This window comes from Pempheris klunzingeri, chromosome 5 (genome assembly GCF_042242105.1).
Source record: "Pempheris klunzingeri isolate RE-2024b chromosome 5, fPemKlu1.hap1, whole genome shotgun sequence".
NCBI lineage: Eukaryota > Metazoa > Chordata > Actinopteri > Acropomatiformes > Pempheridae > Pempheris > Pempheris klunzingeri.
In genome coordinates, this window is record NC_092016.1 from 23,484,488 (window position 1) to 23,508,482 (window position 23,995).

General features: G+C 46.3%; 3 protein-coding genes across 5 annotated transcripts; 1 reads left to right on the forward strand and 2 right to left on the reverse strand.

Annotated features, from left to right (window-relative positions):
- Positions 1-1,677: 1,677 nt before the first annotated feature.
- On the reverse strand, positions 1,678-12,547 carry csnk2a2b (casein kinase 2, alpha prime polypeptide b). 2 transcript variants are annotated; one of them, XM_070830617.1, is made up of 12 exons: positions 11,537-12,547; positions 10,958-11,069; positions 9,305-9,406; positions 7,600-7,650; positions 7,342-7,401; positions 7,032-7,115; positions 6,122-6,232; positions 5,785-5,886; positions 4,879-4,979; positions 3,472-3,620; positions 2,680-2,763; positions 1,678-2,406 (listed from the first exon to the last, which is right to left on the reverse strand). In XM_070830617.1, the coding sequence occupies exons 1-11, from the start codon at positions 11,638-11,640 to the stop codon at positions 2,687-2,689; spliced, it is 1,053 nt and encodes a 350-aa protein (XP_070686718.1). In that variant the 5' UTR covers positions 11,641-12,547; the 3' UTR covers positions 1,678-2,406; positions 2,680-2,686. The 2 variants fall into 2 exon arrangements, with proteins under 2 accessions (XP_070686718.1, XP_070686719.1); XM_070830618.1 differs by lacking the exon at positions 7,600-7,650.
- Positions 12,548-15,849: 3,302 nt separating this feature from the next.
- Positions 15,850-20,159, reverse strand: znf319b (zinc finger protein 319b). Its single transcript, XM_070830654.1, has 3 exons — positions 19,827-20,159; positions 18,710-18,895; positions 15,850-18,154 (listed from the first exon to the last, which is right to left on the reverse strand). Exons 2-3 carry the CDS (start codon positions 18,712-18,714, stop codon positions 16,303-16,305), a joined length of 1,857 nt encoding a protein of 618 aa, XP_070686755.1. The 5' UTR covers positions 18,715-18,895; positions 19,827-20,159; the 3' UTR covers positions 15,850-16,302.
- A 499-nt stretch (positions 20,160-20,658) lies between these two features.
- usb1 (U6 snRNA biogenesis 1) lies at positions 20,659-23,720 on the forward strand. 2 transcript variants are annotated; one of them, XM_070830570.1, is made up of 7 exons: positions 20,659-20,991; positions 21,245-21,384; positions 21,497-21,680; positions 22,235-22,288; positions 22,518-22,623; positions 22,889-22,969; positions 23,367-23,720. In XM_070830570.1, exons 1-7 carry the CDS (start codon positions 20,798-20,800, stop codon positions 23,472-23,474), a joined length of 867 nt encoding a protein of 288 aa, XP_070686671.1. In that variant the 5' UTR covers positions 20,659-20,797; the 3' UTR covers positions 23,475-23,720. The 2 variants fall into 2 exon arrangements, with proteins under 2 accessions (XP_070686671.1, XP_070686672.1); XM_070830571.1 differs by having other exon boundaries at positions 21,248-21,384.
- Positions 23,721-23,995: the final 275 nt, after the last annotated feature.

Sequence of the window (23,995 nt, forward strand, 5' to 3'; positions counted from 1 at the left end):
CTCATTGTAACGCTGTTGTTTCCAGCAAAACAAAAACCTCAAGGTACGCTATCCGCCCAACACTAACAGTAGACAAAGCTACTGACTGTGAACAGTGAAGAGCATTTAACAGCTAAAGGGTTTAAAGCTGCAATAACTGATGTTTTGGCCATTTGGGGGCAGCAGAAATAAGCTGTGAACAAAAAAAGTTAACATGCCTAACTTGTTAGCAAACAGTTGCCTTACACATCCAGAAAATATGGAGCAACATTATCTTTCATTTGTCCAACTGATGATAAAGTCCAATGCTCACTCTCTCTCAGCTCCATTAGGGGAAATGTTTCTCTAGCTGCTAAATAAACCACAACGTTCACCAGCCAGTCGCTGACGGTGTCTTAAAGTAACAGAGACAGTAACGCCCATCTTTTCATTGGCCTGTGAACTAGTTGATGCAGTTTTACATAACTCGAGCTCAGCTTTCATACTCAAACACCGACTTACACACTTTAGCTGAGCCCATTAGCTGATTGGTGTCTGCTACTCACTAGAGAGGCTCTGCTGTAGGAAAAATACACCTTCTGTGCAGGTGCACTTGTCTTACTGTACAATATGAGCTGTGTTGAGGTTCACATGTCATTTGGAACATATTAGTCAGAAGGTATAGTTTTCAGTGTGAGCTACAGGATGTATGAATCAGGGTAGAGGTTAAAGGTCGGGGTTTAAAAATAGTCAGTGGAAAGGTTTCACCGATTACAGGGCTGTCTGTGTGGGAGTGATGCTCAGAGAGGACGGCAATTCAGACTGAATATGAATGGCTGAGGGCACACATGCCATGTTTTTATGTCGCCTTAATAACCATTTATACAGAATGGGTCGTCATAACAGCTAATCATACTATGTCTCATCTCAGTGACCAGTTTATTAGGTACACCCAGCTAAAACTAATGACACTATCTTAGGCAGGTTTTGATTTAACCTGTGTTCCTGTATTTAGCTTTCAACAGGGTTCAACTCATCCGCGGCACAAATTACAGCCTCACAGAGTTGAATCAGCACCTCATTGTAACCTCCCATTTTAACCTTCAAGAAGGTAGAGTTTCTCTTGCAGGAGTGCTGTATTATACTGCATTAGGTTTAGATAGATGCGCCTAATTAACTGGCGACTGTGACTATATATTTTATTCTTTGTTACTTTGCATCTTGTGTTTTCTATTGTGCATGTTTGCTTCTTTATTCAATTTAAAGCAAGGCCATGTTACTGGTGAAAAAAGAGAAAACTAAAATGCCTTTAACAAATGAAAAGCTGTGATCACGAGCATTAAAACACACTTTTGCTCAGTGTAATGTACTCAGGGGGGGTTTTGCAACTTCAGCCATACTTGGCCTAGTATGAGCAGTAGGTTACAGTGGCTAATGTTCACTAACAGAGTGAGCACTGAACATAAAAACAGCATTAACAGTGCACATAAACTGTGATGACACTAGGGAACAAACTGCAGTCAGTGACTTGGAAAGTTTGAACAAAATGATTCAAACTGGCAAAAAGATTCAGGACGTAAATCGACCAGGTCTCTCAGTAGACTTGGAGTCGTCACATCATATCACCTGCAGCAGCACTTCCCAAACCAGGAAGCTGTCACACACCAACAAACAATAAGGAGCAATAAGTAAATAAGTCCACGCTCAACACATGCAGAGTTCATCTAAATAAAAATCATTTATTTTTCATTAATATTATTATTATTATTATTATTATTATCATCATCATCATTCTATCTAGAGAGAGTCCACCATGCCACTTTCAGAACTGGAGTAGTGCTAAGACGTCTGTCTGTCTGTCTGTTGGGGGACAGGATGGGGAGGGAGTAGGGGGGACAGACAGACGGATGGATGAACAGGTCAGGACGGGAGGGGAGGGGAGGGGGTTGGGACTTGTACAGGCTCACACTCCTGTTCATTCTCCATGCTGATGCAAACAAAGAGGGGGGGGGGGCGATATAAAGGAGGGATGGAGGGCCGACGGAGAGAGGAAGAGGGACTGAATTGTCTTTAAAAGTAGTTTGTCCTTGTTGACCTACATGAGACTGAGCTGGGAAAAAAAAGACCATTTGGGGGACGACGGGGGAGCAGCTTCAAGCTCATTGGTCAGGCTGCTGGACAGGGAACCAGGACAAGCCAATCGCAGACTGATACAGAGGAGGAGGGTGCATGTAGACGTGTCTGCATGTATGTTTGGAAAGAGGGTGTGCTTGCATCTGTGTGTGTGTGTGTGGGTGTGTGTGTGTAGATGTGTGTATCCGTATGCACATATCTGTGAGTGTGTAACTGGTCAGAGTTACTTTGATCCATTGTCACTGTACACTTGTCAAAGTTACTGTCACAACCGGGTACAAAGTTGAGGTAACAAACATCCTTCTTCTTCCTCTTCTGCAGAGAGAGTGTGAGAGGGGGAGGGAAGAAAAGAGGGGACATGGTTACAAGAAGCACGTCTTTTCAGAGATCTTTCAGCCAAACTTCAGTTTCTCAGTCTACGACACTGAAAGCTGCAATAGTGGGGAGGGGGTCTAAATTTGTATACATCAAATTCTACATGTAGTAGCTTTAATAATGTAAATTATACACAACCTTTGAAACTTTAAGTCTGAACATGAATGTAAAAAAAAAAAACAGCGACCAGTGAGTCATTTTCCAAACCGTTACCTGTGTTTCATCGCGCTGTAGTGTTGCCACTGGAAACCATGTTGTTGTCAGAGTTTGACAGAGACTGCTCCTTTATTACTGGGTCTGTAGGAGGGCAGAGGAACTACATTTAATAATTCCCTGCAAAATGTGCTTAAGGGGGAGTTCAGGACAGCAAGACACTAGAGATAGGCAGAGGTAAACTTTGATATTGACTCTGAGAGCCCCTTTTCTTGGGTTTCCATTTACCATGATCCTGACACGGAGGCTCAGTATTGTGCTGCACAGTGACCATTATTTGGAACACAACAGTGATTTTTTTTTTTTTACGCTGAGCTCACCTGAGGTTTACCACACCACACTGTTGTACTAACTGTGGCTCAGGAGGCAGAATAGATCGACGGTTCACTCCCTGCCTCCTCCTGCCTGCATGTCAAAGTGTCCTTGGGCAGGATACTGAACCCCAAATTGGCCAAGCTGGAGCCCAGACTGCTGCCAGAGGCTGGTCTCGGTGCGCAAGTGTGTGTGAATGATTAGATTCCTTCTGATGAGCCCCTTCCATGAGTATATGAATGTGTGTGTGTGTATGATGACTTGTAGTGTAAAGAGCTTTGTGCGGCACTAAGCAAATACAGCCCATTCACCATTTCCATCTGACTTTCCACTCCAAATTACTGCCGTTACTTAGTCCTACAGCCTGCAAGTATTTTCGTGCCTTTTGTGCGAACGCCACAAAAGCCTCACCGAGCCTCTCCGTATCCCTGTGTGCTGCCTGTGTGTGTGTGTGTGTGTGTGTGTGTGTGTCCTGCTTACAGAAGTAGGGGTGCTCCATGGCCTCTGTGGCGGTCAGTCTCTGTTGGTGGTCGTAGCGTAGCAGCTTGTCCAGCAGGTCCAGAGCTTCAGGACTCACCAAGTGCTGGTTCTCCGTCTGCACAAACTGTTCCCAGCGCTTCCTGCTCTGCCTGCAGGTGCACACACACACACCACAAACACACACACACACACACACACACACACACACACACACACACACACACACACACACACACACACACACACACACACACACACACACACACACACACACACACACACACACACACACAAGAACCACCTCTAAGGCGATACTACTAGTAACAATGACATTATTGACTCCTTGGTTTGCTTTTATTTGGTCCATTATGCCCATACTTTGTTACTGTATCTCACCCGCACATAGAATCACTCAATGAGAGGTCATAGGTCAGAGTTAGCTACAGAACAGGGACTGTGCTGGTGCCCGCCAACAATCTTCTCACATAAAGAATTCAAAGCTGGCCGTTTTCTGTCATGTTTATTCCAACAGCTGAGCTTTTCTTAAGGGCACTCTGTGGATGTTTTGACCACTAGAGGCGCTGCAGAGCAATGTTTGGATGAGTGGGTCCCTGTTCGGTTTATATTTTACACATTAGTTTCAGTCGAGTATTTGGTCCACTGAGAGACAGTTGGCGGCGATACTGCACCAGGAAACGTAACAATCTGTCGACCGCATGGCGAGGAAACATCGACATGAACAATGCAGGGTTAAAATGGAAAAACAAGGATTTTATAAATGTTTTTGACGGTGGGAGCTGTGTTAAAAGGGTTTGTTAGGCTTCAAGGACACACGCTGTGCTCTGGTGAGAAAAACACTCGACAGGGAACCTTTAAGAGTCTGAGGCTGTGTGGCACAAACTGCTGCCAAAGATGCTTCCTGCTAATTTCCCCTCAGCTCATTACGTAAGAGGAGCTGCAGTGGAAAAGGTGGACTCATGTTTGTAACTACCACTGTCATGCAGTTTCAACCCGGCACATTTCGGAAGGATAATGTGCAAGTGGTGATCAGGACGGCCTGGATTATAACGAGGGCCTCAGCAGATTATATAATATGGCTTCCTCTTCCAGACGTGAAGCGGACCTTTCTTTATGTTCTTTATTTCACCAGTGGGAGGATAATGATTTCCCGATGGCTCCTTCAGGGGTTGAGTGTAAGTCAGAGGAGGGCATACTCAGCACTGACAGTTTGAAAATATGAAATTAGCGCTTTCAGTCTGTTCCTCGGGGACGTCACTTTGCCGCCCCTTGTGATATTTTTAGCCTGTATTCTGATTTGACTTTGACGCTACATTCGTCTCCGGAGCAGCGCGTCACAGTGAGCAGAGTGTGGTGGGAATCCCAGGGGCAAAGTCGGAGTGGACTTACTGTCCCAGCAGGTCTTTGAAGCGCGGGTCCAGTTCGATGTGGTATTTACGCAGGTAGCCGAACAGCTCGTCCGTCCCCAGGACCTTGGCAATTCGCACCAACTGCAAAGCACAACACGCACTGTTCAAACTCACATACGTTTATTCACATATAAAAACACGGCTGAGGCGACCGCTTGGCTCTGTTAAATCTGTGCTGGTAGTTTTACCTCTCCCTGATCAACATCCAGTTTGAACCAAAAGTCGCTCCCTCGCCTCCAACTAGTTCAGAAAGCAGCAGCCTGGATTTCTATCTGGTTTAAAGAGACGACAGGTCACCCTGCCTTCTCTCCTTTGGCTCTCTGCTTGACTTAGAACTGATTTTAAGATTTTTTTTATTGCTTTTATTTCTATTTATTTACATGTTATGTATATCCCCATAAGTGTCCTTATATTTAATCACCCTTCTGTCTTCTCTCTACATCTTTGCATGTTCTCATTTTAATTTTGTCTTGCTTTTGTTTGGCCTCACTGTTCGACTTTCAGTATTATCATCATTTTCTCACCGTCCACTCTATTTTGAGAGACTGCCAAAGCTCTGGTGGTTTGTACGTGACAACAGCGCCCTCTTCCTGTCACGACTGTTGACACTTGAGAGTGAACGACGACAGGTTACATCCGATAAATGTCCAGGATCCAAATACAGGTAGTTTCTATTACATGTCTGGGACTCCCTGTGCCCAAGTGAGACACTGGAGGCCCCAGTCAGCCATGTGTGTGCGGAGAAGCAAGCCAGATTTTATGCTTCTTTTCTTGCGTTTTTCAGTATGAAATCAGTGGTTAATAATCTTTATTCGTCTGTCTCGTTGGAAATTCAGGCACTGCTGTCGTTCGTGGTGTGAAAGCTGCATGCGTGTGTCAGAGGTACCTGGTCGTAGTTGTCTTGTCCATGGAAGAAGGGCTCTTTCTGAAAAATCATACTGGCCAGCATACAGCCCAAGCTCCACATGTCTAGACTGTAGTCGTACATCTGAAACACAAAATTATCCAACAGCACTGCCGATGGTGAAAACACAGACATCCGAATTATCCACGTGTGGTGACAACATTTTCACATGAATGTGTCACTGGCAGCGTTTTAAACATGCACATATTGTGTGTGTGCGTGTTTTTCTGAATCTGAATTAATCTGAGTGAAGTATTTTAGAATGTCTGGTTCAGGAACAACATCAGTGGGTGTTTAAACGTGGGCTGGTGTGCGTTACCTGGTAGTCCACCAGGAGTTCGGGGCCTTTGAAGTATCGTGATGCCACTCTGACGTTGTACTCCTGGGATGGATGGTAGAACTCTGCCAAACCCCAGTCTATAAGGCGTAGCTATGGAAACACACAATTTACCCTCATTCAGCCTCCCTTCAGTTTTAAAAACAGAGAAAGTGTGACCCAACAACACGATCAGGTGTAGCAACAAACCTCTGCTAGCCCGCTGGCTGTTGCTCAGCAGAGTACAGTGCATTAACACAGCTACAGTCCAAGTGGAAATCAGCAGGATGCACTTTTAAAAATATGGAGTGTTTAATTTATTTTGATGCTCTGGGTGCATTTTTGCACTCCAATTCCCAGACATCCCAGCTCGAGCGCTGTGACGGCTGGCTACAGACCTACAGGCGCCTGGCTTTCCTCTTCTTTTCTGATTGACATACTTTGTGCACTCTTTTCCTTCATCTGCTCTGTCATCACTGCTAATGCTCATTCATCACCACATGATATTTCTTTGTCAGACGTTCAGAGCTGTGACAGTATCCGCTTTCGTGAACTGGGTCCACACTGAATTGTGTTGTAGCACCAAGGAAGAGCACATTTATTTAGAGGGACACCTGCTGCTGTTTTAAAGGACCTCAATCCAACTGTATTTAAACACATCGCAGGGACAACGTGTGCATAAAAGCTAAAGCTTAACGCATTAACATCCGACACGAATCTAACTCGCTTTTAAATGGGGAAGAATATGAAAAAAAAAAGGGAGGAATAAAAGAAAGCCAGGGTGGAAATACACAATGAGAGACTGAGAGGGTCTGAAATAGCAGGGTGAGAGATAATATTCAGAGTGTGTGTGGGTGTGTGAAGAAGGAGAAAAAAAACAAAAAAAACAGGAACTATATAGGGCACCACCTACCTTTCTCAACTGGTGGTCGATCATCACATTGTGGGGTTTGACGTCACGGTGCATGATTCCCATACTGTGACAGTAGTCCAGAGCCTGACACAAGCACGCGCACACACACACACACACGTACACACACACACACACACACACACACACACACACAATGTCAGAGCAGACAGATATAAATATGTGTAAACAGTCTTTTGAATTCCCAGGAACGTTGCCTAGAATAGAGACTAAGTGGGAAAATGTCTCGTTGAACAAATGCAACATTTTAAAAAAGGGAAATATGAACCAGATGTAATGAAACAAGTCTCACCTTCAGTAGTTCATACATATAGAAACGGATATCATAGTCTGTCAACTTCTGGTACAACTCCTGCGGGGAAAAACACATTTACATCAGGACAAAGCAGATGCCCCCCCCCCCGCATCGTTTTGCCCCTTACTGATTAAGACACTACGGGACATGAGAACAGGCAGCAGGGCCCAGTTGGAGGCAGAAAACATTCAATGTGACCCCAGAGACCTGACAGCAGAGCCCCAGAAGCATGCAGAAGAGACGTGATCATTGTACCTTGAAGTCTGTGTTATTGATGCATTCAAAGACGAGCGCTGGAGTTCTGGACTGTACAGCCACCACAGAGAGACAGAGAGGGGCGTCAGAGAGTCGAAATCAGTCCGAAAGAAATCATAGACAACAATGAAAACAGAGCAGGATGTGGCTCGTTACTGATTCAGTCACCTGATTGTTCACAGATTGTTCACTACCCCACAGCGTGATTTCAACCACTCATTCATGGTAGTGAACTGGACCAAAACTGGACAAACGGTTGAACCATCTGCGGGGAGCTTGACAGACAGACGAGAAGTCGCGGCTGCTTGATTTTAGGCGAACTGTCTGAAAAACTCTCATTTTCTAACCCCTGTGGTTCACAGGAAACTTGATCCCAAACAAAAAGGAGCCTGCATTTCTCCGACACCCTGGCTAAGTCGGTGTGCTGCCACGGCCTAAAAATACTCTTCCTTCCTCGCCTGTTGATGTTTTGCAGCTCTGAAAAACTCTAAAAAGAAGTCTTCAGCCTGGTGTACAGCACAGATATCATACTGGAAAGACAGTAAAGTGAATCATCTGTAAAACTCCCTGATACTCTGCAGATAATCAGTCAAATCTTCTGATTTGACTTTGCTGGGTTACGGCTGATTTCTGATATTCCACAAATGTCTACACCAGCGGGAAGACTAACCCACTAAAACAATCACGGGATGAAAACCTGGAATTACAATGCGTCTTTCTTCCTCGTGGCAACAGCAACAGGTTTCAGCCCCCTGATGAAACTGAAACAATCAAACCTAGCAGATAATCAGCGATCAGTGCTTATGTCATTCGCAACACCTGTAATCAGTCCTGACATCCTTAAACTCGCCATTACACTGCCGGCAGTTGCTTACTTGTGTCCAGATGTGGCAGAGGTGTAAGAAGAGTCATTTTTTGGGGTTTGACAAGAATAAAAAGAGTGTTTTTTTCTAATGAACTCTACCATGCGTTCCTGGAACATAAGAAAGGACGTTTCTGTGTCAAACTAAAGTACAAACTCGTGGCAGAGAAAAGAACACACACAGTGAGTATTAGGGATGCACAGACACAGTACGTTACAGTACTGGTGCTGATATTTCCCTCATTCAGTGGCTCCGGTATTGACCAGACCAGACTGATTCCCGTTAAAAACTATTGGCCAGTGTTGTTAAAATAAAAGCCAGCCATTGTTCTCTGTTGTGTTCTGTCTATCTGTTGCGGTGACCTAACGCCACTACAGAAATAGTAACTCATACTTAAAGGTGCCCTGTGGAGTTTTTCACCACTAGTAGTAATAATGAGCAACGTTTTTGTGAGCGGGTCCCCGGTTTGTTTGTTTTTAGTGCACATCCTCGAGTGCCGCCAGTTTCAGGCTGACGACGGCGATGTGGCGCTAAGAAACAATGTGAAAAAACAAAATGCTGCAAAAAGGAAAACTGCTAGTTTGTCTAAAAAAAAAAAAATCAGAATTCAACATACTTTAACAAATAGGCACTAGAATGTTTTATGACGGTGATTCAGCATCTTTGTTCGGCCTTCAGGATGCACACAGTGTGCTGAGGTGAGAAACACTGGATTTAAACAGAAATGTGCTCAAATAAGGAAAAACTCCACAGGGTGCCTTGAAGACGTGAATTCTTGATATCCGACGCGCTGCATTCATTTCCTTGTTCTGACAGGACAGACGTGCCACTAGCGAGCCTACCACTGGGTCTTTGACTGTGTCCACCAGTCGGATGATGTTGGTCCCTCCCCGCAGGTTCTCCAGGATCTTGATCTCTCGTTTGATCTTCTTCTTCTTGACCGGCTGATTCCACAGGAGGACCAAGCAAGGCAAACAAAGACAGCGGTTTAGAAGAGGGGTCTAGGGGTGTAAGACGAGACACAAAGATATCACACCGAGACGGAAAAGCAGAGAGGAGTTTGACTGTGTGCTGCTTCTGACTGCTGATCCTGAACCTGCTGATCCTGCATTCTTCAGCGTCAGTCTGTCAGTCTTTGCACGGAGATGTTTACTGGGGAGGGTGGGGGGGGGGGTCGATGTTAACATTTAAATGACTGACAGATAACCCGACACTGGCTTTGACTCTCTCCCTTTTTAAACGCCACGGCGACTGGCATCCTCATCTGTCGCCTGCATCACTATCACACTGAGCGCCATCAAGGGTTAGAATCTGTGGTGTAACAGCCGAACAGATGCTGGTGCAGCAGGCAGTCAGGAGGAGGCCGCTCGGTGGTTAGAGGTCGTTTTAATCGCTGCTTCAGACTGTGAACAGAGCCGTTGTGTTTAATCTACTGACTCCTCTGCACAATCCAACTGAAATCTATTATTAAAAAGAGACATTTTATAAGATCGCTGGTGTTCTCCGAGCACTCGGGGCAGAAGCTGAAGATCTGGCTGCCAGCTAACAGCGACTTTACACACCAGTAGCCAAAGTGATGGATCAATCAATGATCAGACCAATCAATCAAACTCCTGCGACCAATCCTGATTTAGAGTGCAGCTCGTACCGCCTCCTCATTAACACACAGACAAACAAATAACTGCAGAAACCCTGAAGCAAATAAATATTGATTTGTAGGAAATACTGTTTATTTATTTTCTCATTGATTCCATCATTTATCATTTATTCACTTAATTATTTGTGCATTCGTTTCAGCTTTTATTTGATTACCTTATTTATTAATCAGAGTGCTGATTTAGGATTTATTTATTGGTAGAATGTGTCCTTTTCAGTCCTCCACAGATCACAGCACGTTTGAAGCTTTGCAAAGTAAATCCACCTGCTTTACTACCTGCAGAACCTCGACCAACCGAGATCGTTTTGTCCGACCAGCAGGCCAAAACCCAAAGACGTACAGTTTATTAAAGAAGATCAAGAAAGGCAGGAAATCCCTGAGGTGCCGAAGAAATTAGTTGCCTGTTAAATTTCTGTTGATCCACTAATTAATCTACTAACCTTAAGATACATCTAATAGTCGAATACACAAGGCAGGATTTGGGGGGATTCACTCTTGATAGTACAAGCAGAGAAAATAATTCGGGCTGCAAGTGATGCTTATTTTCTCAATCAGCCAAAGGTGACATGTTGTCTTGTCCCACCAACAATCCAGAAACCAAAGATATTCACTTCACCACTGAAAAGTGACTTAAATGATGTCTTATCAACTAATCTTTTCAGGTCTAGAGTTCTGAGCCAAAACATTTCATGCAGACACAGTGAGAGTTTTCAGGAACCCTTCAGGTCACTTATTCCTCACAGCACACTCATTGAAATCAACATTTGACTCCATTCCAAGTGGAGGGCTCCAAACCACACATTCATTGCATTGAGCACGTTCAGATCCAGCTGCTCACCTTCAGGATCTTGACTACCACCTTCTCATTGTTGGTGATGTTGATTGCCTCGAACACTTCGCTGTACTTCCCTCTGCCCAGCTTTCGAACCAGCTGGTAGTCCTCCTGGTTGCTATAGGGACAGACACAGAAACAGCGCAGAGCTTGTGAGACTACGTGAGGAAGAGAGAAAAACATTTTCAGCATCAGCGTGTCGTCAGGTCTGTGTGTATGAGCTGGCGCTCAGCGTTCGCTGAGATGAAGCTCTGACGCTCTGGGAATCGAGCGATTTCTGGTTCAGGTCTGGAGGCAGATGCTATTCAAGGCGGCAGCTGGGGTGAACGTGGGGACAGAGGATGGAGGTAGGGGTGAGGAAAGTGTCAGACAGTGCAGAACAGCAGGGTGGTGGGCTGGGAGACTGAGACAGTACAATCATAATAGTGTCATCACACCCTCACAGCTACATGTATAATAATAGACACCCATCTGCCACACTCCATCCACACACACACACACACACACACACACTGGGACACGTTATCTGTGGTCAGACATCACATGAGTCAATTTCAGGACCAAGACAGACACAAATGTCCTCACTTCCAGTTGGGCACGTGGGCCTCGTAGTCCCAGTACTCCCGGCTCTTCAGCGTGTTGACGTCTGCGTACACACGGGACTTGCTACCGGCCACCGGACCCGGCATGGCGAGACCCGAGGCTCGGGCGCTGTGGGGCGTCTGTCACGAGGATCTGCCGGGGTGCAGGGTCACGGACAGACTGGGTCGTAGGGGTAAACCGGTGACGGGATTTGCAGTCTGTCTGAGTGGGTGGAAGAGGAAGAGGACTGCCAGCGGGCTTCCCTCCGCAGCCACACTGAGGAAGAACCGGAGAAACGGAGGCCGGGGATCGCCGCAGTCAGTGCCCGCCGAGCAGCACTCCTTGGTCGGATTGTCAGAAGCAGCAGAGCCGGTGTCGGTGGGGGTGTGATCAGAGTGGGGGTGATAGTGCAGCAGAGGTTACACACAGGGACGGGGAGGCATCGGGGTGCTGAGGTAGAGAGGAGACGGACCCCTGCAAGGCCACAGAGGAGGAGGAAAGGGGGTCGGTGATTAAAATATCACGGGTTAAAACTCCGAAGCTGCTCTTTCTGCGGGCCCCAAATCCGAAACGTCAGGGGGGCAAGCGGGTGGGCTCCCTGCGCTGGTCGATGGATGGTCGGGGAGGGAGGGGGTTGCCCTCGGTGGTCCAGTGTGAGCTATCAATCAGCTGTTGATGTGACGGATCGGTAGCGGGGGTCGGCCGGAGGGAGAGGGGGGTGGAGCAGCAGAGAGATCGATGTTGTTAGCTAACGTTAGCCAGCGATGCTACTTCAGCGCGGAGATGTCGCACCGACGGGGAGCGCTCGGCGCCGTGCACCACCATCGGCGGAGCCCGCGTCATGTGCGACCGGCTGTGCGGGGAAGCAGCGCCTCAGTGCCCCGGGACCAGACACCGACGGAGGGCCCGGGATTCGGGGGTTTCTTCTGCAGCCACAGACCTCCCCGGTCGAGAGCGCAGGGAAGGGGAGCGGATTGCGATTGAAGAGCAGCGAGAGAGCCGCCCGGATGTGAAAGCAGCTGGCTGCCGGGGTGAAGAAGAGGGGTGTGATGTTCCACTGAGCGGCCGGGACTCAGCGCCCCCCAGCGGCGAGGATGTGATCTTATCATTTCATCCTGTACCATAGTGTTAAAAAAGTCACCAGTCAGCTGTTTCAGTTCACTGATTACAACAGAGTTTAGACTGTTACTCACAGTCAGTTATGTTCACAGGTCAAACACATTGGAATAAGTTCTGCTGGAGTATTAAAAGTAAGTTGTTATAAAATAAAAGCTCCAAACTCTCCAAGGTCAGAATAGTGCATTCTGGGTGTTCAAATAATCTCTTGACTCGTGTAAGTTTATAAATGAAAAAAGTTTTATTTGTTAGTGCTGTGTGTAATTGAATGCTACATACATACATACATACAGATAATCTTAGCATGAATGTACACGTACTGTACGTCGCCACAAAGTTTTTTTCTTTTCTTTTTTTTTCTCGACATCATTCACATAAACTACAGTACAATTTAAAAAAGCTATAGGAGGGAACAGTGCTGTGAGGTGAGGAGGGGAGGGGGAGGGAGGGATGGGGGTGGCACCAGTTCCCAGGGACAGAACACAGAGGAACTAACACAGCAAGCATGCAGAGAGCGAGAGACACCAGGGTCTGACGGGTTCATTTATTGGGACTGAAAAGCAAAGACAGGATGGTGGGTGGCTGAACTGGTGCCTCAGCTTACTTTTCCCCACTGAAACCACCAGTTAAAACGCAGATGGGTGGATTGATTTAATTTGTGCTTCTATGGGAGACTTTCCTCTCATTTCCCTGTTTTTTTTTTACTGATCTAGATGTGACGAGTTCAGCTCTCCCTTTCACTTTGCAGTATTCCTCAGTGCATTCCCAGGTTGGTACAGTTATGTTTAACCTCCCTAACAGTAACACATGGGACAAATGCAAACGGCTGAACCAGTGCTGCTGGGCTGGAATCATTCTTAGGCTTGGAGCATACACTTGTATCACTATTTTAAGTCTACTGTCAGAGCTTAACAGTGTGTGAGGTCCTTGTCCTGCACCTGGAGCGACTAGTTTTCATTGTGCACATCTGATGATGTGCCAGCACCAATTAACAAGTCAAAAGTCCTAGAGCACTTCATTCTTGGCAGATATGAACCCATTCTCATTGATTCATGATGCATTTGTGCAATTCAACTTTTACACCACCACCCCAACAGACTTCTTTGTGTGGAGACTGTTTCTTCTGTGATTTGGCCTTAGAGACAATTCGACACTCTGAATACAACTCTGATGTGTTATAGCCAGCTCAATCCCCAAGGCCCTGGTCTCTCCCTCCAGGAATATAGATATTCATATAAGAAATAACAAACAAATGTGAAACCATAAAAAAAAAAAAAAAAAAAAAAAAACATACAGTACTTATTTACTTGAAATCCAAGTTGTTCTCAGTCTTATAATGCCAGATTCAGAAAAATAAAAATAATGGCCGATGGAACCAACCACCTGACCTCGTGTAATGATGATGATGATGATGGACAGAGACAGAAAGCAGACGAGGAGGAAGAGGCACAGAGGCCCCATTTTAAGGCTAAAACACAAAGAAAAGAATTGCAAGCTAGAATTTAAAAGAAAAAATACTTCCATCTCCTTGGCCTCCTCCGTTTGTACTCAACACTTTTCAATACTGCACTCAAACCATGAATCAACAGTGAGGGGGGAGGGGGGGAGGGAACGGCTCCCTAGATGAATAGAAAAAAGGAACAATGGTGATCACAGCGGACGTGTAAACCTGCTTGTGTTCCAGGCTTCTTAAAGCGCGGCTTCAATCTCATCACATTCAAAGAGAAAGGTGTCATTCACTCCGGTATAAACCCACTCGCAGCGCCAACCTCAACGCAACATCTAACAGGAAAAACTGTGTTTAGATTCCTTTCAAAACATGGAAAATATTGAACACAAAGTGCAGTTTAAACCTGCAAAAACAGCTCCGACAAACCAGGAAGTTAGTAAATTAAAAATTTTAAAAAAAGGGCGCAAGGTCTGCTGAAACATTTCTAATACGATTCTCTACAGTCTGAATTTCCCTGTTTGACAGAATACTGTTTACATTCACACACAGACTCTCTCTCTCTCTCTCTCACACACACACACATGCAGGGCGCTCTTTGAGTCTCCCTGCGACACACCGATACAATCACTACATGGACTACAAAAACAACAAAAGAGCATTTGTCAAAACGTTTCACATGGTAAAAAGTAGCAAGAATACAAAAACGGCTGTCTTTATACACATTGTTTTTAAGAAAGACAAGTTTTGACATTTCCACCTCGTCTGGCTAAGTACACTCACACATCCATAGTATGTACAGGCTGAGAGAGGAAGTGTAATGTTCAAACTGGGACATTACCGGGACACACACGTCTGACAGCACTGACCTCTGCAGGAATATGACAAGTACATTAGTGTGAAATATATATCACTATATGCGTCTATACTGGGGGGTGAGATTGGTGTCAGTCATCAGGGTTTTTATTGGTTAACTTCAGCTGGTTGGTTGGTCTGCACACCTTTGGGGTCAGGTGCTGCTTCATACTGGTGTTCTGATACGAACAAGAGAAGCCGTAAAAACTACGACCCACGCAGACATTTTATCATTAAAATGATTTCGCTATAGGACGATAAATCCTCAGACCCCCCCCACACACACACAGTTCCCCTATACATACGTTGACAAGCTTACTGGTTGCTTCAAAAACAATACATGTAAAAATACTAAAACCCGGAGGGATGTGGAAGCGGGGAGTTGGAACGGGACCGAACGAGTTGATACGCTGTTCATGTGCTACTGTGGGGAGACGTCATCAGTCGTCCTTCACCTGACTGAAGACAAACGAATGCTGAGTGCCTGTGTGACTGAGCGGTAACCCAAACTTCCCGGACTTCTGATATTAAAAGAGCGGCAGGCTGAGCCGGGAAGAGGAGGAAGCTGAGCCGGGAAGAGGAGGAAGCTGAACAAGGCTGAGAGGAGAGGGAGAGCGAGGTAGGGAGAAACAGAGGAGCAGCAAAGAGATGTCATTGGAGACAGGAGAGGGGAAGGGGGGAGTTAGGGGAAGAGAGAAAAAACAAGGGGATGATCTCCCTCTAGTGGATATTCTAGCAGTCAAGACACTTTCTGGCCCAGTCACTTCAGGTGGAAACTCACGTCTATCGAGTCACTCAGGGAACCCTATAACATGGTCACTGCCAAACTGTTTCAACAACACACAAAAACAGTGGTCGTCCCTTATAGGATAATGTGGGGACATTTCAATTGATTCCCTTTTCTGAGGGGAGAAAATTAGGAGGGATCTGTTTTGACTGGATCGACTTGTATTATGGCACCTGTGTCTGTCTGCAGCAGTCTACGTGTGACTGATGGCAGGTAAGTGGTTGTGGCCTCTTCACGGCTATCGACTGTCGAGCACAAGGCTAAGAAAGTGGGGACGGGACAGGCATAAAATGAAAAAGAGGTAGAACAAAAGGAAGGCGCAGGGGGAGAAAAAGGCTTCCTCTGGATCTTATGGAATGACAGAGTACTAAAGAGCTTTGGGTGCGTTAGTGAAGCAACAAAAACCTGATGTATCACTGGTGGGAGTATATGCATTAACAATAGCTTGGACTGCCGTGCAAATGTGGTGAAAGTTAGGCTGAACAAACAGCCTACAGGGTGTAGACAAGAGGAAGGACAGGAGTTCAGGGGACTGTCTGTTCAAAAAAAAATGTCTCTGTGGATTCATATGCACTGGGGCACAGGGTAACCCCCTCCATCAGCTGTGTGCTGCACCGTGTGATCCTGCAAAGAGCCCAAGTCACTGAATCGCTCGCCGCACCAAACACATTTGAACTGGCCCTCTCTGGAGTGCGTGCTCGAGTGTTTGGTGAGGTGCTCGCGCTGTTTGAAACCCTTGTTGCAGTGGCCGCATTTGTACGGTTTCTCCCCCGTATGCACGCGACGGTGACGGTTCAGGTCTGATGAGTATTTGAAACGTTTCTCACAGTCAGGGCACTTCAGCGGCTTTTCCCGCGACGGGTCGCAGCGGTGCTGGACAAATTCCGAAGAGGACAGGAAGCGGCGGTCACAGAGCGAGCACTTAAGGGGCTTCTCTTGGCAGTGAGAGTTTTGATGACGCTGTAATGTGGAACTCTTCTTGTAGCCCTTGCCACAAACATCACACTTGTATGGCTTGTCGGGTGATGTGTTGGACGACTCGCCACACTTGTGTCTGAGCAGCTCTCCTGACTGGCTGAACTCCTTCTGGCATGAGGCGCACTTGAACAGGTTGTCCATGCCGTGGACGTGCTGGTGGTAGAGAAGGTGAGAGGGCTGCATGAAGCCCTTGTCGCACAGATTGCATTTGAATGGCCGGTCAGTAGGGTCTTTGTGTGTGCGTCGGTGACGCACCAGTGCATACTGCTGCTTGAAACTCATCTGACACTCGTCACAGTGGAAGGGACGCTCCTCCGAGTGCGTGCGCTCATGTTGGCGAAGGTCAGACGGCCGTTTGAAACCCTTACCGCATGTGGCACAACGGAATGGGCGGGAACCCTGGGGGTGGCAGGGGTGGTGGAGGAGCTCTGACGACTCTTTGAAGTGCAGCTCACATAAGTTGCATTTGAACAAGTGCTCACCGGAGTGCACGTACATGTGGCGCACAAGGTGGGAGCGGTGCTTGAAACTCTTTTCACAAACTGCACATTTGAACGGCCGTTCACTGCTGTGTGTTCGCTGGTGGTGCTGTAGGTGTGACGACTGGCTGAACGCCTTGTCACACGTGTCACATTTGAAGGGCTTCTCTCCCGTGTGCACCCTCTCATGCCGCGTGAGTTCTGACAGGTGTTTGAAGCCCTTCTGGCAAACAGAGCATTTGTACGGCCGGTCTCGGGCCGAGGGGAAGGGGAGAATGGATGAGCTGCTGCTGGCGGACGCCCCATCACTGCTGGGCTGCTGGGGATTGGGTGTGACATTGCCAGAGGAACCGGGTCGGTACGTCTTCTCACATATTGAACACTTCATTGGGTTGGAGCTGTTATGGGATGTGTGGTGCTGGGCTAAAGAGGTGAGTAGCGAGAAGCCCATCTTACACACCCCACACACAAACGGCTTCTGCTCCACCTGAACACACTGGTGTTCTAGCAAGTCTGTCGCCTGGTGGAAAATCTTCATGCACTGGGTGCACTGGAACGACCGGTCCTGACTCACCATGCACTGGTGCTCGTGTGGGTTGGCCAGGTGGGAGATATCGTGTCCACAGGCCCCACACTTGTGTCCTCCCTCTGCCCCCACTTGTAGGGAGGTCTGCTGGGCCTGGGCAGGGTGCTGCTGCTGACTGTGCTGCCCGCCTCCATGCTGCTGATTCCCACTGTGTTGTTGGCTGTGTTGGCTGTGCTGTCCATGCTGGCTCTGTTGCTGTAAAGATGTAGCATCTGGCTGCAGTACAATTCCATACACAGCACAGCCCAACGCGCTCTCAGCTCCTGGAGGGATGGTGTGGACGACTGGCGGTGGAGCGACTGCATGCTGCTGCCAGGCCTCTGTCATGCGGGCTCGGGTGTATGGATTCAGTTTGGCAGCTGGTGTGGCCCAACTGCAGTGAGAAAGGGACATAATTGAAGATTAAATAATGGGCTGAAGGCTTCAGCGGTGTTTCTCCTCCATTCATATGGGTTTTAGCTCAGAAGAGAGTCAAGCATGCAGCACCACTCATGAAAGCAGTGAAATCTGTTAAGTTTCCCCAAGTGTTCAAGAATTTGCACCCTTAGTAAGAAGAGAAAGACACAGAATACTTGGCTCCGTCGTAAAGAAATTCAAAGGTTGTGAAATGTTTCCATGTAGCGTTAATGACAGTTACGGCGTTAAACTCTCTGGTATCAGAAAGTTACATTTGCTGATTGAGCATTACTGTCAATCTATACGTTATGTTTTGATATTATGAGTTGTTTACCAAGTCATTTAATGTCACCTCTTGTTAGGTGTAAGTCGTTTGTGTTTGCAATGTTTGTGTTTTATTACATTTCTACAGCACTAGAAGTGATGCTGGTCATCATGTATGCCCCCCAGTCCTCAACACCCTTCCAAGACAGTTGATCTAGGGGGATCTGCTCACAGTATTTAGAAAACAAGACAAAAAAAAACAACTCACTCCATTTCGGCAAGTGGCACTGAAGACCTGATAAGGGTGCTTGGTGAAGGGGCTGAGACAGAGGATTGAATGGCAGGAACAGCGTTGTGCCAAGGAGAACAGCGGAGGGGTGGTCAGACTTGTGTGGAGAGATGGAAGATAATCCCTTTTTTTTTTTTTGCTTTATTCTTGGCTTCAATGTGGTATCTGCATGAAAAAAGACAATCAAAGTGAGTCAAAATAACAACTCGCAGAAACAGGTTACTTAACAACAGACATGTTTTGGGGGTTAAGCTCTGGACTCCAGCATCATGCTGCATCCACTTGTCCAAGTGACAGGACACCATGGCCAATAAAGAATGTTTGTATAGTAAAACATTCTTTTAAATGTGGAAAGACTGTAAAGTTGCTTTTACAGTCTTGCTTTAGCAGCCAGCTACGACCCGTCTGTAAGACACCAGAGGAATTAAAAGTTGTGGATGAATCAAATTATAGGACTTGTTGCAATATAGGGCTCACAACAGCTGCTAAGACTGGATATCAGCGCAGAGGTTTCGTACCCGCTCACTGGAAAAAACTCAGGAAACAAAACGTAGATGACAACAGCTGAAGCGATGAATACGTGATTAACTCAATCATAATGGCAGAGAGTCATGTACAACACTTACATTAGTTTATACGGCGTGTTGACATCACTACACGCATCCCAATACAGTGAAGGGTGGTCATAAACAACATGAGCGCAGACACGCACAGCATGTGAGCACTCATTATCACACACACTCGGACTCACACACAATTATCGCCAAGTGGAATATTTACAGCTGTTATTGTGCTTATGTAGTCCCACCCCTGTCCGTGCACAGATCCAAATGCTCCACGATTCGCGCTTAAAAAAAGTGGAAAGCAGCGTCTGCGCATCATACCGTTTTTCGTCTCCAGGCAAAGATCACTGTAATCAGACTGGCTTAGCTAACTAGCCTAGCCACTTGCTAACGCAGCCACAGAGGCGCAGAATAGAGCTAGCGTTAGCCGGTTAGCCGCTGGAAAATAATAGCATTGTAGCAGCCGCTGCAGCGACTCGTTTGTTAGTGAGTGCTGCATGTAAACAGCCGTGAGAAACCCCGCATTTACACACCTGGAGCGTCCAGTCGAGCTAACCGTGTATCCCAGATAAAATGCCAGTTTGTAGGTTAGCTGCTCCCCCAAACAACGTTAGGTCCCTTCTTCACATCCGCAAACGGTGCTCGGATGCTCTCTTGTTCGAGCGCTGTGGCTCCAGGGGCCGAAAAAAAATGGGATGTTTGGGTCATTAAAACGGGCGAAAATCCTCCCGCGATGTCCCAACTCGCCCCACAAGCGCTGTCGTTTCACGTATACATTTATTTGGCTCCTAGCACATCCTCCCGGCTAGCGAAAAGATGGGCATTTTGTTACAAATTGCTAGCTAGCTATCGGCTAGCTTGTGAGCCCCTGCCCGCGCACGGGAACATGAATAAACCAAGAGTTAATTGGCATGCTCACAACACACACACACGCGCGCGCGCGCGCGCGCACACACACACACACACACACACACGCACACCCGGAACCTGGTGTGTGGTGGCTTCAGCAAAACTATTCTCATTCACCACATCTATTGCTGTTGAGAGTAAAATGTCTTAGTTTATAAGTCAGAAATGGGACTAAAAATAATAAATACCGTCTGCCAGTTTCAGCTGAACTTGTCACCTCTTTTAAATGCTGTCAGGATATAAATCAGTTATTAATATATTCAGAAATTTCAGTGAATCTTTCAAGCCGAGAAGCAGACCACAGTGAACACAGACTCCCGTAGTTATACAAGTTTGTCGTCCATGCACTGTACACATAATATTACAGCAAGCACCAGAAAGGGGAACTGATTAGAGTTGGGGACGTGTTTCACTGGGACCTAAATTAGCGTTACAACAGGTTGTTTACAACGGAAGCGCTTTGCTGCAGATACACCGGCTGCGTGTCTGAAGCTGTTGGAAAATACGTTTTGAAGCCAAGCTGACATGTTTCTTTCCCCCGTAGTTGAAACAACTCCTCTTCCCCTTTTAGCTAAAATACACGAGGCTGTAATGAATGCTCGATATGTCCGGACACAGCCCGCTCTGTAGGATGTTGGTTGGCTACAGCAGCAGCTCGGAGGAGGACAGCGAGGAGGCAGCGGCTCAAAACAAAAGCTGCTCTCGAAAGTGTCAAGAGGAAGATGAAGGCAGCGATGGTCACCCAGTGAGGAAGAAGCCCAAAACTGAGGAACAGGCTCCTAAAACAAGGTGAGTGGAGGCGTGTGGGGACTTTCTGTGGGTTAGCATGATTTACCAGAGACTGTGTGTCAGAAAAATGTCATCTATGACCAAGGTTACTACTAATCTGTAATGTAATGTATTTTATTAACTTCTGGTCATGGCTAACCCCTGGATGATAAACCTGCTACAACATCATATTACAACAGTTGAGTTTTCAAACTATGCAGCCACTGAGACCAATAGGAAATCTAGACCCAGTCACAGTGAGCTGTGTCTCCAGCAGGCTGCCTCTTCCTGGCTGTGTGTTGGCCATGTTTCCAGAGGAAGACCCACAGACTGAAGACAGCGCTCTTCATGGAGGACGCGTCCGCTCCTTCAAACACGAGAGAGGAAACTGGGCCACCTATGTTTATTTGCCATGTAAGTCCAACACACCGACAAGACCTAACCCATGTTATCCAAGTAGGATTTCCGATCATCTGTTTATTTGGTTTTCTTGTGGTTCTCTCTCTCCCTCTCTTCTCCACACCAGACCATCCTGAGGAGGAGTTTGGGGAGTTGTTGGAGGAGATGCTCTCAGCAGCGAGGGCCCGTGGTGTAGTCTTGACCCCGCAGGATGAGTTCCACCTCAGCGTGTCTCAGACGGTGGTGCTGAAACACCACTGGATCCAACCCTTCACGCAGAGCCTCCGGGCAGGCCTGGTGCACTGCAAGAGGTTTGCTTAAATACCCACACCCAGGGTGATCCGATCACGCTTTTAGAACTTTAGAAGAATTAGTTTCTTTACTGCTCACACCAGTGTTAGCCACAGACTTTGCCTGCCATTTGCAAGGCATATATCCAGTCCAGTCCAATCCAACTTTACTTTTAAGGCACATTTAAGAGCAACAATCAGAATTGGAAAAACCAGAAGACACCACACTAGAAACACGAAAAGCTAAACATTTGAAAAGACAAAAGGACAAAACAATAATAAAACGGTACAATGAGAAGATTAAAGGTTTTTATACTTAACTGTACAAAATAATATACAGCATGTACAGAGAGTAATTTGTTGGACAATAAATTTAATTGCACAAGGATAATTAAAACCTGTTACACTAGACATATTAAAATGGTGAGAAAAAAACATGGGATAAAAACCGGCCAGATGAAATTCACCTTCATCAAATGATGAAGTAAAGAATGAAGAGTGCAGTTATGTAAACTTAGTAAATCTGTAATAACTATGTGACGGCAAATAATTCTGAATCTGTTTCTTGTTGCCAGGTTTGTGTGCTCAGCGGGGAGACTGAAGGTCTATTGCAACGCTGAGAGAACGAGGTACAGTCAAGACCTTTAATAGTCTCTCTTTCTCATAGTCCAAATATATGACCTGCTCACCAGCCAAGCTCCTGTAAATGAAAACTTCTCTTGGTGGCACCGACTGTTCAATGTGAAAATTAATTTATGACCCATTTTTATGTGTCTGACTTGTCTCCTCTCCTAATGCATCAGTTCTTCATGGTCCCACTGCCTGTTTGTGTCTTTGTCCGTCTTCTGTCCTCCGCAGAACGTTTCTGGGGATGGAAGTGTGTACTGGGCATGCTCAGCTGTTAGACCTGGTCCAAGCAGTGGACAGAACAATGACAGAATTTCGCCTGGAGACTTTTTATAAGGTGATCAGCGTGTTGAAGAGTTGAATCTGTATTAAAATTAGTTAATGGGACGTTCTTCTGTGTTGTAGCAACCCTTTATTTTAATCCTGATTTAAACCAGTGGGACAAGTGTGTTTTTGCAGTAGCACAGTGTGATTTGTTGTAGACTGACTGATCAGTTAATCATTGTTTTGTCTTAAAAATATGAACAAATCCCCCAGAAGAACCCGAAAAGGTGCACATCCACTTATCACATCCATAATGGTCCCTCTCATGTATTTTCTAGGATCCATCTTTCCACGTGAGTCTGGCCTGGTGTGTCGGAGACACGACAGGACAGATGAAGGGCTTCATTCAGGAGCTGCAGGTACTGGGACTTCTCATATCAGTCTGTCCGCACCTCCAACACTGGCGTCATTGTGTGTTCGTTTCAAGTCTAAATCCAAATGTAGACTGTAGGTCGTCGGCCCACTTTAAAGTGTCCCGGTATGTTTGCTACTGGACACATAGAATTGCAGATGATATATTGGTCTATAGGAGTTTATCGCAGCTATCAGAATGCATGCCGGCCGATAAGAATTTCATGTGTTTGCCTCAGATAACAAAGAAGTTTTTTGCATGTGTGTTGTACTGAAAACTCCTGAGGACCATTCTGACAGCAGCTGACATAACGTTGGACACAAATGACAGGACTTAGTTGCAGCAGTTTAGACTGAATGACTTGCACAGACTGTAGCAGCTGATCTGATTTATCTCACTGTTAGAGTTTGGTGGATGACCACGAAGAACGACCGTTTCTGCTGATGTTGGACTGCGTGGAGCTGCGCTGCCGGACAGGAAACAAGACCTTCCGCTTCCCTCTGAAGCCCTAAAATTTGACATGCACGCGTCCCCGACCACTGTTTTCTTCAGACCCACATAAATGAAGATTATATCATCTGTGTCAACCTGGAAAAAAGGACGTGAAACTGAAACTGCTCGCGTCAAGTCATGAACCAGGCTGCACAGCAGTTATGTAAGTGTTGGTGAACTAACTCTTTTTTACTGAAATGATGATGCTGTATGTTGTATAGTAATAGCTGCTGAGAGATATGTGGCTTGTCCCAACAAATGGAAAAACAAAGTAATGATGTAATTTTCTACATTATTTTAATACTATATGTAAATAAAGCTGCTATTGGTTTTCTACAGGTGAGCGTCTTCGCCTCCTTTTTTCTAAAACCGGTGGTCAGCTCCTTGGTTGTACCGATGTTGAGAGAGCAGAGAGGCCGACCGTTGCTCATGTGGCCGAAACAAGCTTTTAGAGAATTCTGCCACGTGTGAGAAGCAGCACACTGCAAACGGTGACAACCGAGCCGTTTACCTCACTGACATGAATTGTATTTATTTCACT

Bases quoted from the DNA above. Each gene is read 5' to 3' on its own strand.
- csnk2a2b (XM_070830617.1), bottom strand. From the start codon at position 11,640: ATGCCGGGTCCGGTGGCCGGTAGCAAGTCCCGTGTGTACGCAGACGTC. The intron at 5,887-6,121 runs GTAACGCACACC...TTTGTGTTTCAG, and splicing joins AACTCCTGGTGGACTACCAG to ATGTACGACTACAGTCTAGA. The intron at 3,621-4,878 runs GTAAGTCCACTC...GTGCACCTGCAG, and splicing joins TTCAAAGACCTGCTGGGACA to GCAGAGCAGGAAGCGCTGGG.
- usb1 (XM_070830570.1), top strand. From the start codon at position 20,798: ATGCTCGATATGTCCGGACACAGCCCGCTCTGTAGGATGTTGGTTGGC. The intron at 21,385-21,496 runs GTAAGTCCAACA...TCTCCACACCAG, and splicing joins CACCTATGTTTATTTGCCAT to ACCATCCTGAGGAGGAGTTT. The intron at 22,289-22,517 runs GTACAGTCAAGA...TGTCCTCCGCAG, and splicing joins TGCAACGCTGAGAGAACGAG to AACGTTTCTGGGGATGGAAG.